Source organism: Equus caballus, chromosome 16 (genome assembly GCF_041296265.1).
Source record: "Equus caballus isolate H_3958 breed thoroughbred chromosome 16, TB-T2T, whole genome shotgun sequence".
NCBI classification, from domain to species: Eukaryota; Metazoa; Chordata; class Mammalia; order Perissodactyla; family Equidae; genus Equus; species Equus caballus.
In genome coordinates, this window is record NC_091699.1 from 17,957,645 (window position 1) to 17,973,190 (window position 15,546).

The following is a 15,546-nucleotide window of genomic DNA, read 5'->3' on the forward strand; positions in this document are numbered from 1 at the left end:
TGCACAGCTCAGTGGGCAGTCTCTCTCCTTCCACCAAGACCCACCTTTTGAACACCCTATGATTTGAGGGACGCACGTTTAACTTGCTGTGAGTCGTTAACCTTTCAAGGGGAATGGGTGACAGTCCTAGGGAGCAAGACTTCGGGGGAAGGGGCCTCAAGAGGAGGAGGAGGAAGAAGAGATTCAGGGGCAGAGGGTCTGCAAGGTAGAGGCACAAATTGGAGAAAGCTAAGAATGGGCTGAGTTGGGGTCTGGGATTAACCAAAGGAAGGTGATGGGAGATATGGACACAGGATGTAGGTGGCACCCCCTCTTGGGGAGGGGGAAGGCAGAGGGAAACCCGGCACCCTAAGAGTCTGAACTTTGCAAACCTCTGCTGAGCAGCAGCAGAGAATGAGAACGTGCCCAGACCAAGAGATCGTCTCAATGTTGGTACAAAGGTTGAGGGTTGCACAAGTACACAACACACACACTCACACACTAAATCCCTTTTCAGAGAGAACCGATCCTCAGATCAAGCACCATAGGCCCATCCAAATTCCAAACAGTTTCACATCCAAGGGTCCATATAATCCAAATATCCACCTTCAGAGGAGGTATCATAATTCCCACTTGACAGAAGAGGAGACAGCAGCTCAGAGAGGTGAAAGGTGTGCCGCCCAGTAAGTAGGAGATTCAGTGCTGATACCTTGCAGTGTCGAGCCCAGAATCAGCACTCAAAACCACTATATTATAACGCCTTTCAGTCCCACCAGCAAAGACCCTATTGAAGAAAATACTGTTGCATTGTTTGTCCCAAATCCCCAATCTCTCCAACTTCAAAGCACCAAGGAATTCCTTCAATAACAACTATGCCCCGTGCATTATAGTTCTATTACACCTAACATGCCACTGTCCCCATTTTCCACTCAAGAAAGACCAGACTCAGAGGGAAGTGATTTGACCTCATCACCCAGAGAATCAGCGGTGCAGCTACAGAGCCAAGGGCAGGGCCTGCCCCTTGAAGAACAGGAGACTCAGGAGCCCCGCCTCCTTTGCTGTGCTCCACCCTAACATCCCCTGATCACACCTCTCCCCTATTTCTCCATTAGAGGGCAGTAAGGAGTCTTGAAAGCTGGGGTCGCGGTGGAAGGGTGGGTTGCTGCCCAGAGGCCCAGCCCTGAGTTCTGTGAGACCCCACTCCCTTGGCCCCCCTCCAAAGCTCCTTGATGGTCAGGGTCTGTCACGCCCTCTGAGCCTCAACATCTTCCTTCAAGCAGCGACATCTCCAGCTGGGGTTCTCACCTCAGTTTCAAGAGAGGAAACGGAGGGACTGTGACCTACCCAAGGAGAGCCAGGCTCCACCCTAGCTGACTCCTTGATGCCACGAGGGGCCCAGGGCTGCCACATCCAGTGTGGCTGAGGGAGCCCTCGGCTCTGTCCAGCAGGGCAGCATTCTCACTGTGCTTGTGGGAAGCCAGGGACCCAGAAGTTGCGAACCCTGGGGCTTGGGTCCTGGGCTCCAGCGGCAGGAGCCTGGCTGAGATCCCTCCTTGCCTGGGGCACCTACCCAACGACCCAGACTCACAGGATCCCAGGACTGTAGGGAAGGGGAAGTTAGGAGGCGCGGGTCCCATGGCTTGGAGAGGGCAGGGGGAGAGGGCTCAGCCTCTGGTAGGGGGCATCCCCTGGACTTCTCTGCCCCTGGTCCCAGCCTTGGGTCCTGAGGATGCCCTAACGACAAGGAAGCACCACTCCCCCCAAAATTAATCATCCTACGATGGTCATCATAAGGCAGGTCGCACCTAGAACCGCAGAGAGGGGGGTGAAGCTGTAGCTATGAATCCTCTCTTTTATATACGGATCTCCCGGTGATCGGGAGACAAGACAGGCTGGAGCATCACATTCCAAAACCCCCGGGTCAGGATCGCCGCGGAAACGAGAGCTCCACCCCGTGCGTCTCGCGGGTCCTGCGCGGAGAAGGGGCGGGGCTGTGGGAGGGCGTGGCGCGGCCTTCGGAAGGCCCGGAACCTGGGCGAGAGCGGCGTGCGTTGCTGCCCGGAGGCTCCTGCGCCGCGGCCCGACGGCCCGCCGGCCCGGCAACGGAAATACGCCTGTCGGAGGCGCCGGGGAAGCTGCCACGTCCGAGGCCGGGAGCCGCCGCGCAGCAGCCATGGTGAGTGTCGGGGCCGTGGTCGCAGCCCTCCGTGCTCCTCCACGCGCCGGGGCCGTTCTGCCCCTTCCGCCGCTGCGAGGTGTGGGAGCTCTGGGCCTGCCCCCCGCGCCTTCCTGGGGCAGGGCGGCCTTGGGAGCGCCCGGAGTTCTGCGGCCGTGCCTCCTGCTCCTGCCTTTGCTTCTCGTCCCCCAGCATCGAAAACGGAACCAGGAACACCGTCGGAGCTGCCGTGTCCTGAGCCCCTAGGTCATTGCCAGCGTTGCTCGTAGGGGCACCCGGGGCTGTCGTTGTCCACACCTTACGAACGAGGGGGCTGGAGGATCACAGAGGCCAGGCCTCCTGCACAGGGGCTGAGTGGCAGAGCCGAGACTCGAAGCCCCCAGCCCTTCCCTTCTGCCGCCTCCCACCCGCCTCTCTCAGCAGAGATGTTCGTGGAGCGTTTGCCAGACGAGGGCCCCGGGGGTCAGCACACAGAGGTCCGGCGGAGCGAGGACTCTGAGGGCGGGGGCTAGGCGTTCTGGATCTCGGTGGTATCCGCAGTGTCCATCACTCCGCACCTGCTCGGGGAGCGGTGACTGGCTGATGGGAACTTACGGATGAAGGTGTCTGGCCTGAGCCTGGCACAGAGTAGGGCTTCAGCTAAGCAGCGCTCTCGGCAAAGTGGGCGTGCCTGGAGTATTCAGGAAACCTAGCTGAACCCAGAAGTCAAGACACTGGGTTTAGTTCTTGCTCTGCAGAGGGCTGGGTTTTACATTATTCCTCTCCTTTAGCCTCCGATTCTTCAGCTGCTGAGTAGAGTTGGGGTCTCTTGTGCTCTGACAGTCAGCTCTTTCTAAGTGAATTTTTAGCTCCTTAAATGACGCTGAAGAGCTGAACTTTTTTGAGGGCTGCCTTCTACTACTTAACAAGGACCAGACAACTTGAAGTGCTTGGGAGAAAAGACTTTTGAAAAAAGGTTTTAAGAAAAAAAAACAGTTATTCAGAAGTGTGGTTCAGCAGTTCTGGCTGGTGGGTAAGAGTGGTTAAAAATAAGTGCTGGTTGTCTCTAAGGTCCTTTGGTGACCTGGTGTGAAACTACCAGTAAACTTTCTTCCTGACTGCTTAGCGCTCAGCCATCAATTTAGGGAGTTGGAGGTAATGACTACTTGATGTTCTGGAGAAGCGGCCTGGTGGAGTGGAAAGCTCTGTGGGCTGGGAGTTAGCAGGTGGGGCTCTTCCCAGCTCCACCTTTGACTCGTGTCTCTTCCTTGGGCGCCTTCAGTTCTTTCATCTGCCAGTCAGCTCTGATTAACCCTGCTCTTCGTCCTTCCCAGTGCACGTGTGAAAGCACTCTGTCACCTCGCGGTGACACCTCGAGCTTGGCACCCTTAAGAGACTCTTTTCTTCTTTCTTCCTTACTTGCCTTCGCACACTGGAGGGGGGCGGGGGGGGGGCCTTTTTAGGACTGTAGAATTTGACGAGAGAACCTGTGCTTACTTAATGTACGCCTCTTGAACTGCTTTGCATCCTCTTCCAGTGTCCACCTTTCTGAAAAGTCAAGTCAGACTTTATACCTGCAGGGCTTGTGCTGGAAAAAGATGAAAGGGGGGAAATGGTAAGAAATACCAAACTGAACCCTCCTTTTCAATCCCAGGAGTTTTAAAAGAATAGTGGTTGAGCAAAGTAAAACTGTCTGTTTTTGTTCATTTGCTTATTCATTCCTTCTGGTTGCAAAGCATTGCGCTGGGTGATTTGAGAGGATTCAAAACTGGCCGACACAGACCCTGGCTCCAGGGAGCTCACCTTCTAGTTGGGAGAAGAAACAGCATAAAGTGTTGTAGACATTAAGTGCTGAAGATATTCAGAGGAGTCCAGCTATTTGGGGGATCTGGGAATCTTCAAAAAGGGGGGCATAATTCGAGTTGGATCAGTAGGTGACAGTCTAGGATCTATCAAGGGGGTGGACCAGGAAGTAGCTTGAAACTCAGGAGAAACTTGAATCAGTTCTCCATGTCTTAGATATTAACTCTGTTATGCAAAAACTTGCCTGGAACATCAGAGCCTCTGTCTGGTAGAGGGAAGGGAACCAGCCATAGCTCCCTCAGGGACCCCCTTTGCCTCAAAGGTAGCCAGGACTGCTTGACATCCCTCCTCTTTGCTCATGTTATCCCCTCTGCTTGGACTGTACTTTTTTCCCTGTGCCACCTGGCAATTCCTCATCATCTAAGCCCCAGTTCATGGCCACAACCAGGGTGCTGTAGCACTTGTAAACCAGCATTAAAGTATTTATCTTGCCATGTTAAGGGTACTTATGTACAAGCTTCTCAGGGGCAAGAAATGCCTCTTATTTGTGTCTGTGGCTCCAGTCCCTTTTCAAAAAGAAGGTACTTCGAGTGAATGTTTACTAAATGAGTGAGTGAACAAATGAGATCAAGAGCTTTTGAAATGATCAGTGAATATAATGACGTGATTGCATTTGAACTGCCATCAGTTCACTTACCCATGATACTTTTGGTTCTAGGTGTCAGTAATTAACACTGTGGACACCTCCCATGAGGACATGATTGTAAGTATTCCTTTAGCCCTCCCTCATGGGCTGTGGACATGGGTATTTCTGTGGGAGGGAAACGTTACCATTGATGATGTATGAATCCAGTGTGGCTTTGCAGCCTTTGCCTGTTAGGCTGTAGCCTCGGGTGCGGTCAGCCTGCCAGCAGTGTCCTGCATGTGGGCAGGGCTGTGGCAGTCTGGTCACTCTGGTGGGAAGAACGTGGGACTGGTTTGTAGCTCAGGGCCCTCAGCCTTCTGGCCAACAATGTCACCTGCTCCGGGATGGAGACTGAGTGGGTGTGGAGGTTTGACAGCAGTGTTCCCACCTGTCTTCCTCCTGCAGCCACTTCTTGGCCCCACTGGAAAGGGGGTTAAAAGAAGGGCGAGGAGAAGATGACTCACTACCAGGACAGAGGCCAGGCCCCAAGGCAGAGCCAGGTAGGACCACCACAGACAGCGGCCAGACAAGGCTCTTTGAGCCAGACGGCAGTCAGTGCGGGTATTTCCTGAGAGGCCAACACAGGGCTCAGTGTAAGAGGACAGGGCTGTGGAGAAGGTCCCAAGGTTGAAGTCTCCAGCAGCAACGATGCAAACTCTGCGTCATGCAAGGCCAAGCAGTCCAGGCAGCCCTACAGCATTTCGTCCCAGAGTTCCTGCCCTCACAAGCTGCCCACCACTGGTTGCTTTTGGGCTGCTGAGAGCTTGCCTCGTCTCGTAGTTGTATACGTTCCCTGGATGCAGTCGTGTGCGGTCTAGCTGTGAGGCCACACCTCCTTGGAGATAGTGTGGCACCATGGATAAGAAAATCCAATGTGAGACTCCCTAACCAATCTCTTAACTTCTGTGAGCCAGCCTTGATTTCCTTATAGCTAAAATGGGGAAAATAATGGATATGTACCTACTTGTGTGGGTTCAGTTTGAGGAAAAGCTCAGGCAAAGTAGTAATGAATAACATCTGCATGCTCCCTGAGTGTCAGACCCCATGCCAAATGCTGTTCACTCAGTATCTCAGTGAACCTTCATGACAACTTTAGGCAGATGCCATCATTAGCCCCATTTAAAGATAAGAAAAGTGAGGTTCAAGGAGATTAGATAATGTTTCAAGTTTGCACAGCAGATAAGCTAAAGAGATAGGATTTAAATCTCTTAGGTACTGTGCCCTGCTTCCTCCCGAAGCGTGGGATAGCACTCTGCAGGAGAAGTGCTTCAGAAATAGACTTGCAGAGAAGAGCTGTCTTAACACCTGCACTGCCTGCCTTCCAAGAAGCCAAGACCTGGACTAGTGGAGGGAGTTGACTTCCGAAGAAGAATGGGGCTGCTTTCCTTAGGTAGGGAGAGGAGGAGAGAATGTTGAAGCAGATGGAACGATTGCTTCCGTTGATAGGATATCATTGCTGCTGATAATCACAAGAGTGACAGCTGATAGTTCCTAAACCCCTGGGGTAGGACAGCTGAGGAAAGTGCCATCTGTTGGAATAGGCAGGGCCAGCAAACAGGAGGGACCAACCAATATGTTCAGTGGGGTAGCAGGCGTAGTGGCTCAGAGAAGCCATCGCATAGCTGGACAAAGAGCTAAGGGTGGGGGCCAACCTTAGGTCTGGATGGCCGATCAGCATCGAGGAAGTCAGTTCATCAGTGGTGGGACAGGCGACATTTAAGCCATGGGTGGAGAGTCTGGGTTACTGGGTACACTACTAGGAAGAAGGTCAAGTAGAAACCCAGGACCAGAGGTCCACAAAGGATCCAGGGCCATGCGTGGAAGAAGGAGTCCAAGTGTCTGAATGGAACCCTGTGTCCCGGCCAGATGTGCATCATGGAGGACCTGATTGGGACCTACAGACAGTCAGAGGCCACCTCCTTTGGGTCAGCATTAGCCCTGGGTTCTGGGGCTGAGCTGAACCCCTGGGTATCTTCCCCAGTAGCCCATGGAGCCTCAGAACATGATGGAGCCTGAGGAAAGAGGAAGAAGAGAGAGGCTGGACCAGCTTTTTCTCCTCCATACCCACCCTACAGGACAAGATTGGAAAGGACTTCCCCTGTGTATGTGAAGGGTCTAAAAGCAGCTGGATCTGGTTTTTCTTGTCCCTTTCAGAAAGACATTGCCTGTCAGAGAAGTGAGAATGTTGACAGGCTAGCTTCCTGCCTAATAGTGATTATTCTTTGAGGTTAGATTCATTTCAGTAGACTCTGGTCCAACTAGACTCTGTCCTGGTGACTGCCCCCAGCCCACCCCCGCCACCCAGCCTGCAGGCTTCCTGAGCTGTCCTTCCTTTGCAGCACGATGCACAGATGGACTACTATGGCACCCGCCTGGCAACCTGCTCGTCAGACAGGTCTGTCAAAATCTTCGACGTGCGCAACGGAGGGCAGATCCTCATTGCCGACCTCAGGGGGTAAGTGCAGGGCAAGGTCTCAGAGAATGGCTGGGCTTCTCGGATGTGGCAGGAAAGGCTGAGAGCCCACATCGGAGCAGCCCGTAGTGCAGTGAGCAGAGGTCCTGGGCTGATGATCCAGGAGAGGGTCCCAGCTCTGCTACCAAAGTACCCACTGGAAGACCTTAGGCCAGAGAGGTTACCTCTGGGAGCCTTCCCCTGCTCACCCTCAGAACAGGCTGGTGCTGCCCCCTCCCCGATAGAGCCGCTCGCAGCAAGCCTTCGGTAGCTACTGCTACTTTTAAAATTGGGAAACTGCCTCTTTTTTTTTTTTTTTTTTTTTTTTTTTTTACAAGTTTAGCCAGATGATCTAAAGTGTCACTCAAGGGCGGTAGTGCAGAATGTCCTAGTTATTATATAAATCCCGTAATTCTGCCCGTTTGCCCGTGGCAGGTATTCAGTGAATATTTACAAGTGTTTGACATACCTTCTCCCTCCTGAGATTCTTGAGATCCTGGCTCTCATTTTTATGGCCACATCTCTGCTGCTCTTCTTCAGTTCACTTCCTTTCAAATAGATGGGGGCTCTTAACCTTAACCTTAATCCACAGATCTGCAGGGGTTCAGTGGATAGAATTCAGGGGTTGGGGAACTGGAGCAGGGAAAAAAAAGTCACGTCTTTATTTTCAGTGACTCTGATATTTAGCATTTCCTTCAGTTATGGATGTAGGCCAGAAACCACAGTAGTATTCATAGTGCCTGTCACTTTTTTACCAGAAGTCAGAGATATCTTCCTATCACATTTCAGGTGTTGTAGCCATCTCACGATAGCAGGTATGCTCATCACTACTTTGAAATCAGAGTGGCTGTTAGACCTGCCACTAGAGTTTGTTACTAAATGTCTTAAAGAAGCACACATGTCACTGTATCATAAAGTGTTCTTTAGCGTTTCAGTGACTGTATTTCCATATAACTGGGTTTCCTTTATAATCCTAGTATAATCTAAGTATTTTATCTGTTATTCTGAGAAGGGACCGTAACCTTCCCCAGACTGCACAAAAGAGACTAAAGCCCTGGACGAGTAGGGGCTCAGTACACGTTTGTTAACTGAATTAAAGAAGACCTAACTAAAGTGGTAGCCGTTTGGGCAGATGGCCTAGAAGTTGCCCTCATCCTGAGTGTCAAGAATCAAGTGACTGAAGAGCCCAATGCCACCTTCCCTGTCCAGCAGCCCCTGGCTGAGCAGAGAGCTGCTAAGGTGAGGCCTGGCTGCCAGCACTGGCAGAGGCAGTCACGTCTGCTGTCACGCAGTCCTTTCTGCTCTGTGTTTTTCTTACGCTCGAAGGATGTGAATTGGTGAGAGAAAAAATTCACACCCCTATTCTTTTTTGAAAAGAATATTCAATAATATTCTTTCAGTTAGAACTGTGCTAGTTGTAGGACATTTGAGGCTACTGAGAGTTTCATTAGCAGCTCCTTTTGTAGGGACTGGAAATGTACTATTGTCCCAGCCAGAGGGTGAAAGAGTGAACAAGGAGCAGCAATAATACCTCTTAAGGCATTGAGCGTCTTTTGTGTTGGGGTTTTTTCCTTTTCTTGTACCAAGCACTGTTCCATGCTCTTGATATGATTTATCACAAAACGTCTCCTCTCGTGGTCACCCTGTGGAAGCAGTCTTGTTTATAGCCCCATGAAGAGACCAAGCCATAGAGAGGATGTGGTCCTTGTCTGAAGTCAAGCTCTAGTGCATGGGGAGGGGGTGTGAAAGAGCCTGGCCCATCCCCTCTGCACCGTGCCACCTCCTGTGTGCTGGGTGCCCACCCTTCCCTGGACCAAGAAACATCTCCAGTACAGAAGCCAGCACAGGGTACGTGCTCAGACAGTACTGATAGGTGAATGCGCAAAGGTCAGAAGAGAAGAGGGAGACATGCTTGTGGAACAAAATACAAGAGTCCTGGAAAGTATCAAAATGAAACAGATACTGCCTCCTCAAAAAGCTGGCCATCTGGAAGGCAGAACAGCGATTCTCTACAGACGCTCACTGAGCTCTTGCAGGTGCAAACCCTAGACTGATCGGTGACAGTGCTGATGGCAGTAGATGTAGGTGGTGCTGGCTGCAGTCTGGGGCAAGTGAGAGTTCTGCTGGCTCAGGACAGAGAGGCTGACTTAGAGTCCTGACTCACTTCCAGAGCCTCTGTGACCTCCCTGGGCCTCAGGGTCCTCACTGCCCAATGAAGATCCCTTTTGGCAATGGCGTTCTATGGCTCTCCCTTTTGAACTTCTTAGGCAGTTCCATCTTAAGACACTGGCTCTGCCAACCAAGAAAGCTATTCAGTTCTTTCCAGAGTAGCGGCTGGCAGAGCACAGTGAGTTCCTCCGGCCCATCTGAGCAGCCTCTCCCCTTGCAGTCATGAGGGTCCTGTGTGGCAGGTGGCCTGGGCCCACCCCATGTATGGCAACATCCTGGCATCCTGCTCCTATGACCGGAAAGTCATTATCTGGAAAGAGGAAAATGGCACCTGGGAGAAGACGCACGAGCACACGGGACATGACTCCTCAGGTACACTGAGTGGGGCAGGACAAGGTGGGGGAAACCTTTGAGGAGAAAGGTCTCTGTCTTGGCCAGCACTCTGGTTCCTTGCTCCTTGTGATGCTCCTTGTTTGTCCCTTGTGCTTTAGTTGGCTTTTCTACTAGTCTGTCCACAATGGAGGGAAGGGCCTAAGATCTAAAGCCAGTCCAAAGCAAAATGAGAAAAGCAAAAATAACACACTGTTTTTTTAAAGCCTTATTCATTTTAAGTACTGGCCTTTATTCTCAGTTTATTGCCCATCCTACTTTTTGTTAAGATAGATGTCAGTTTGTGAAATGATGATATTGGTAGGTGATGGGTTTTTTCGATCTCCCTAATTGACAAAATTATAATTTGCCCCTGCTGATCCCTGGAATTTTTTTCAGAAATTTAGTAAAATGGTAAATCTGGGAAATGAAAGTCTGCTCACTGTGCCTCCCTCCTTCCTGCAGTAAACTCTGTGTGCTGGGCCCCCCATGACTACGGCCTGATCCTAGCCTGTGGGAGCTCTGACGGGGCCATCTCCCTGCTGACCTACACTGGGGAGGGCCAGTGGGAAGTGAAGAAGATCAACAATGCTCACACGGTAAGTCCAGACCCTGCCTGCATGGAGAGGGTAGCTCTGCTGCCTTGCCGTGTGTCTCCTGTGGACTCCCTAGAGAGTGGCAGGATAGTGTCGCTGCTGTGCAGTGGGCCAGGGAGGGGGCTGTCAGTCAGACTTGCTTGGTGGAGTAGCTCTGAGCCTCTTTGCTCTGAAGCCAGACAGAAGCTGCATTCAGGGAGGCCAGGCTGCACCAGCCTCATTCAGGCCAGGGCAGGAGTTGGCACTGGTTCCTCACTGCAAGCTCCCATGTCAGGGAGGGCCAGGGCACTGGCAAGGTGAAGGCAGCAGTCTGCCTACCTACCACCTTTGCTGTGGACACCTCAAGTTGACATGCCTTGCAGTGGTCATTGGGACCCCCGAGAACTGAGTGGTGTTATAAAAAGCATCATAGGAATTTACTTCCCTGTACTTCTAGTCATTGGGCATTAAGGTTGAAACAGTCAAGAAAGCACTGTGGACAGGAGGAAAAACTCACATTTCTTGAGCCCCTGCCGTGTGTTCTGTAATCCTCACAAACATTTGTGAATGAAAAAAGAAACTGACAAATGTACAGATTTGCAAGGTAAGCAGTCTTATTCCCTTGTTATGATGAGCCTCAGAAAAAGTAGTGACTTAGAGAAGGTACTGTGCTGGGGTCAGAACCCTGGAACCTGTGTGCCTTCTCTACACAGCAGTTCCAGCTTTGATGGCTCCAAATGCTTCTGCAATTTACCCAGGTGGGAACTTAAAGGCGGTACCCCCAAGCTTGACACTGTACTTTTGCAGTTCTCAAATTCAGGGGATCCACAGCCTGTCCAGCCCTCAAGGCCCCAGGAGCCTGGCTCAGGGTCTTGTTACTTTGGCCCTGTGATCCCCATTTGCTGACTAATTTGCAAAAAGGAATAAGCTGGGAGGCTTCTGGGAAGAAGGTAGGGAGTGGCATTGTAGTTTTTCATTCTTTCCACATCTCTTCATAAAAACCAACAGAGCAACTAGGTGGTAAAACCAAAACCTCATGAACAACATTTACAATGAAGCCATGTAACAGGGTATTTCCACAAACTCCAAAATACAAGCAGAAAGGAATGAACCAGCAACAGCCACAGGACTGCATGGCATTGGTGTCCAAGCAGAGGAAGAAGGAAGCAGTGGGTTCCTTCTCAGCCTGAGAAGAGGAGTGCCCCCAAAATGGCTGGCAAATACTCACTGGAAAGCATAGCTGGCCAGTTTGAGAACAGCTGAAACTGGGAGAAGTTTTGTGTTTTTGTTTTTAACTTTTTTTTAATTAAGATACAATTCACATATCATAAAATTCATTCTTTTTTAAAGTACATAGTTCCATAATTTTTAGTATATTCACAAAGTTCTGCAACTATCACCACTATCTAATTTCCAGAACTTTTTCATCACCCCAAAAAGAAACCCAATTAGCAGTCACTCTTCACCCTACCCTACCCCCAGCCCTAGGCAACCACTAATCTGCCTTCTGTGTCTATGGGTTTTCCTATTTGGGACATTTCCTGTAAATGGAATCATACAATATGTGGTCTTTTGTGACTGGCTTCTTTCTATTAGCATGTTTTCAAGATGCATCGATGTCATAGCATATATCAGTGTTTCATTCCTTTTAATGGCTGAATAGTATTCCATTGTGTGAATATACACATTTTGTTTAGCCATCCTTCAGTTGATGGACATTTTCAGCTATTATAAATAATGCTATTTACACATTTAAGTCTAAGTTTTGTGTGAACATATGTTTTCAGTTTTCTTGGGTATATACCTGGGAGTACAATTGCTGAGTCATGGAAACTTCATGTTTAACTTTTCAAGATACTGCTAAACTGTTTTCTTTTTTTTTTCCCATTCATTAGTTTCTTTTTTCTTTTTTTTTGCTTTTTCTCCCCAAATCCCCCCAGTACATAGTTGTATATTTTAGTCATGGGTCCTTCTAGTTATGGCATGTGGGGCGCCGCCTCAGCATGGCCTGATGAGCAGTGCCATGTCCGCGCACAGGATCCGAACTGGTGAAACCCCAGGCCACTGAAGCGGAGTGCATGAACTTAACCACTGAGCCACGGGGCTGGCCCCAAACTGTTTTCCAAATTAACTGCACCATGTTACAATCTCACCAGGAATGTATGAGGGTTTCAGTTTGTCCACATCCTTGCCAACACGTGTTGTCATCCGTCTTTCTCATTATAGCCATCCAAGTGGGTGTGGAGTAGTATTTCATTGTGGTTTTGATTTGTATTTCTCTAATGAGTCATGAGGTTGAGCATCTTTTCACATGCTTATTGGCCATTTGTGTGTCTTCTGTGGAGAACTGGCTGGAAGGGGTTTTGTACTGTGTCATACCAGGTGAGTGCAAGGAGCCCACTGTAAGGGAGACTGAAGAGGCTTGGGAACCTGACCCTGAGGACCCACCAGGACTTGCATCCACAACAGGGCCTCGCGGGGGAGGAACTGCTGGGAGTGAGATCAAAACGGAGCCACACAGGGACACAGAGAGGATGGAGCCCACAGTCAGGGAGGGGAACAGAGCCTGGAAAGCCCCAGAGCAAGCCGCACGTTTGTTTACACAAAACAGAGACTTCTGAACTTAGAACGGCTTTCCTGAGCCTCACTTTATCAGAAAAACTAATCTTACATAAAAATAACAGAAAAGCGTTTGAGGTGAAGCCACATACAAAGTCTTCCTTGTAAGAAAGAAAAGGATCTGCAGAATAACATCCCTATAAGCAATGAAAGAAAGACATGCCCACGAAACAGAACAACTGTCACCCACTCTTTCAAATCAAGCTCAGAGGCACTTTTAAATGATGTGAGACACAAAAAAACAGCATAAATCAAAATTAACAAACTCAGAAGCGAGGTGACAGCACTCAGGGAAGCATTAGAAATAAAATTTTTCTCAGAAATAAAGTCTAAATTAGAAGGAACACAAGAGCAAATAAACACAACAGATAATGCCTTAAGAGAAACAGAGTGTGAAAAGCAGAAAATTTTTTAAATCAAAAAAATGAAGAGAGAAGGGCTGGCCCAGTGGTGCAGCAGTTAAGTTTGCACGCTCCACTTCAGTGGCCCAAGGTGCACCAGTTCTGATTCCAGGCACAGACCTAGCACTGCTTATCAGGCCATGCTGTGGCAGGCGTCCCACCTATAAAATAGAGGAAGGTGGGCACAGATGTTAGCTCAGGGCCAATCTTCCTCAAAAAAAAAAAAAGAGAGAAAGTAGAGACAGGCAGAGATCAAATGTATGAATAATAGGAATCCCTGAAGAAGAAGAAAGAACAAATACTAAAAACTAATTCAAGAAAACTATCCTAAAATTTTTAAAAAAAGATTTGAAACTACATATTGAAAGAGCATACCCTACACTTAAGGATATCAACCCAGAATTCACCAGCAAAAGGACATAATTCTAGTAGGATTACTGGCTTTTAAAGAAAAAGAAAAAAATCCTTTACACATCTAGGAAAAAGCCATGTGACTAATAAGGAAAATAGATTATCATCAGACTTTTCAACAGCAATGATTTCACGCATAAGAAAAAAGAACCCATTTACAAAACTCAAGGGTAGAACGTGTGAGCCAAGAATTTATAACCAGCAATGCTGACTTTCAAGTTCACACAAAGTCTCATACTCAGAAGTTCATAGCAGCCCTAATAGCCCAAAACTGGAAATAATCCACATGTGCATCAGCAGGTGAATGGATCGACAAATGGTGGTATATCCACACAATAGAAATGCTACTTAGCAATAAAAAGGAACAACTACTGATACACACACAAGATGAAGAACTTTAAAATAATTATCCTGGGTGAAAAAAATCAGACAAAAAAATACATACTATGATTCCATTGATCTAAAATTCCAGAAAAAGCAAACTAATCTACAGTAACAGATCAGTGGTTGCTAAGGGGGGTGGAGATGTGGGGAGATGGATTACAAAGGGACCTGAGAAAACTGGGGAATGATGGATGTAGTCATTATCTTTTTTTTCCCCAATAAAACACTATGTTTTTATTACCTCTTTTATTTATTTATTTTTTAAGATTGGCACCTGAGCTAACAATTGTTGTCAATCTTCTTTTTTTTTTTTTCTGCTTTTTCTCCCCAAATCACCCCAGTATATAGTTGTATATTTTAGTTGTGGGTCCTTCTGATTGTGCTATGTGGGACGCCGCCTCAGTGTGGCCTGACTAGCAGTGCCGTATCTGCGCCCAGGATCCGAACTGGCGAAACCCTGGGCCACCGAAGCAGAGTGCGCGAACTTAACCACTCGGCCACAGGGCCGGCCCCACCTCTTTTTTTTTTTAAATGGAGGTATAATTGGCATGCAACATTATATAAGTCTCAGGTGTTCCACATAATGATTCAGTATTTGTATACATTGCAAAGTGATCACCACGATAAGTCTAGTTAACGTCTGTCACCATACATAGTTACCAAAAAAAATTTTTTTTCTTGTGATGGGGACTTTTAGGATCTACTCTCTTAGCAACTCTCAAATGTGCAATACAGTATTAACTATAGTCACCATGCTGTATATTACATCCACATGACTAATCTGTTTTATAGCTGGAAATAGGTACCTTTTGACCCCCTTCACACATTTTGCCATCCCCCTCCTCCTGCCTCTGGCAACCACCAATCTGTTCTTTGTATCTATGCCTTTGGTGGGGGAGGCGTGTTTCTTTTTTTTAGATTCCACAGAATTGAGATCATACGGTATTTATCTTTCTGACTGACTTACTTCGTTTAGCATAATGCCCTCAAGTTCCATCCACGTTGTCACAAATGGCAAGATTTTATTCTTTCTTTATGGCTGAATCATATTCCATCGTAGATATATATATATATATACACCGCATCTTTAGCCATTCCTCAATCAATGGACACTTAAATTGTTTCCATATCTTGGCTTTTGTAAATAAATCTGCAGTGAACATGGGGTATATGTATATTTTCAAATTAGTGTTTTCATTTTCCTCAGATAAATACCCAGAAATGGAATTACTGGATCATATGGTAGTTCTGTTTTTAATTTTTTGAGGAACCTCCATACTGTTGTTCATAGTGGCTGCACCGATTTACATGCCCACCAACAGTGCACCTGGGCTCCCTTTTCTCCACATCCTCACCAGTGTTTGTTATCTCTCGTCTTTTGATAGTTATTCTAACGAGCATGAGGTGATATTGTGATTTTGATTGGCATTTCCCTGATGATTAGTGGTGATGAGCATATTTTCATGTGCCTGTTGACCATCTGTGTGTCTTCTTTGGAGAAATGGATATTCAGATCCTCTGCATTTTCTAATTGGATTGTTTGG

General features: G+C 48.3%; 1 protein-coding gene across 3 annotated transcripts in view; it reads left to right on the plus strand.

Moving 5' to 3' along the window:
- The first annotated feature begins 1,974 nt into the window (after positions 1-1,974).
- SEC13 (SEC13 homolog, nuclear pore and COPII coat complex component) overlaps positions 1,975-15,546 on the plus strand; it is a 28,667-nt gene continuing 15,095 nt past the window's right edge. Inside the window, exons 1-5 of one of the 3 annotated variants that reach the window (XM_001493599.6) lie at positions 1,975-2,155; positions 4,656-4,700; positions 6,962-7,077; positions 9,464-9,615; positions 10,078-10,211. In XM_001493599.6, coding sequence (XP_001493649.3) covers positions 2,153-2,155; positions 4,656-4,700; positions 6,962-7,077; positions 9,464-9,615; positions 10,078-10,211 — 450 coding nt within the window. In that variant the 5' untranslated portion in view covers positions 1,975-2,152. Of the gene's footprint in view, positions 2,402-4,655; positions 4,701-6,961; positions 7,078-9,448; positions 9,616-10,077; positions 10,212-15,546 lie in introns of all 3 variants that reach the window. The other 2 variants (XM_070238445.1, XM_023619971.2) reach the window with 2 other exon arrangements.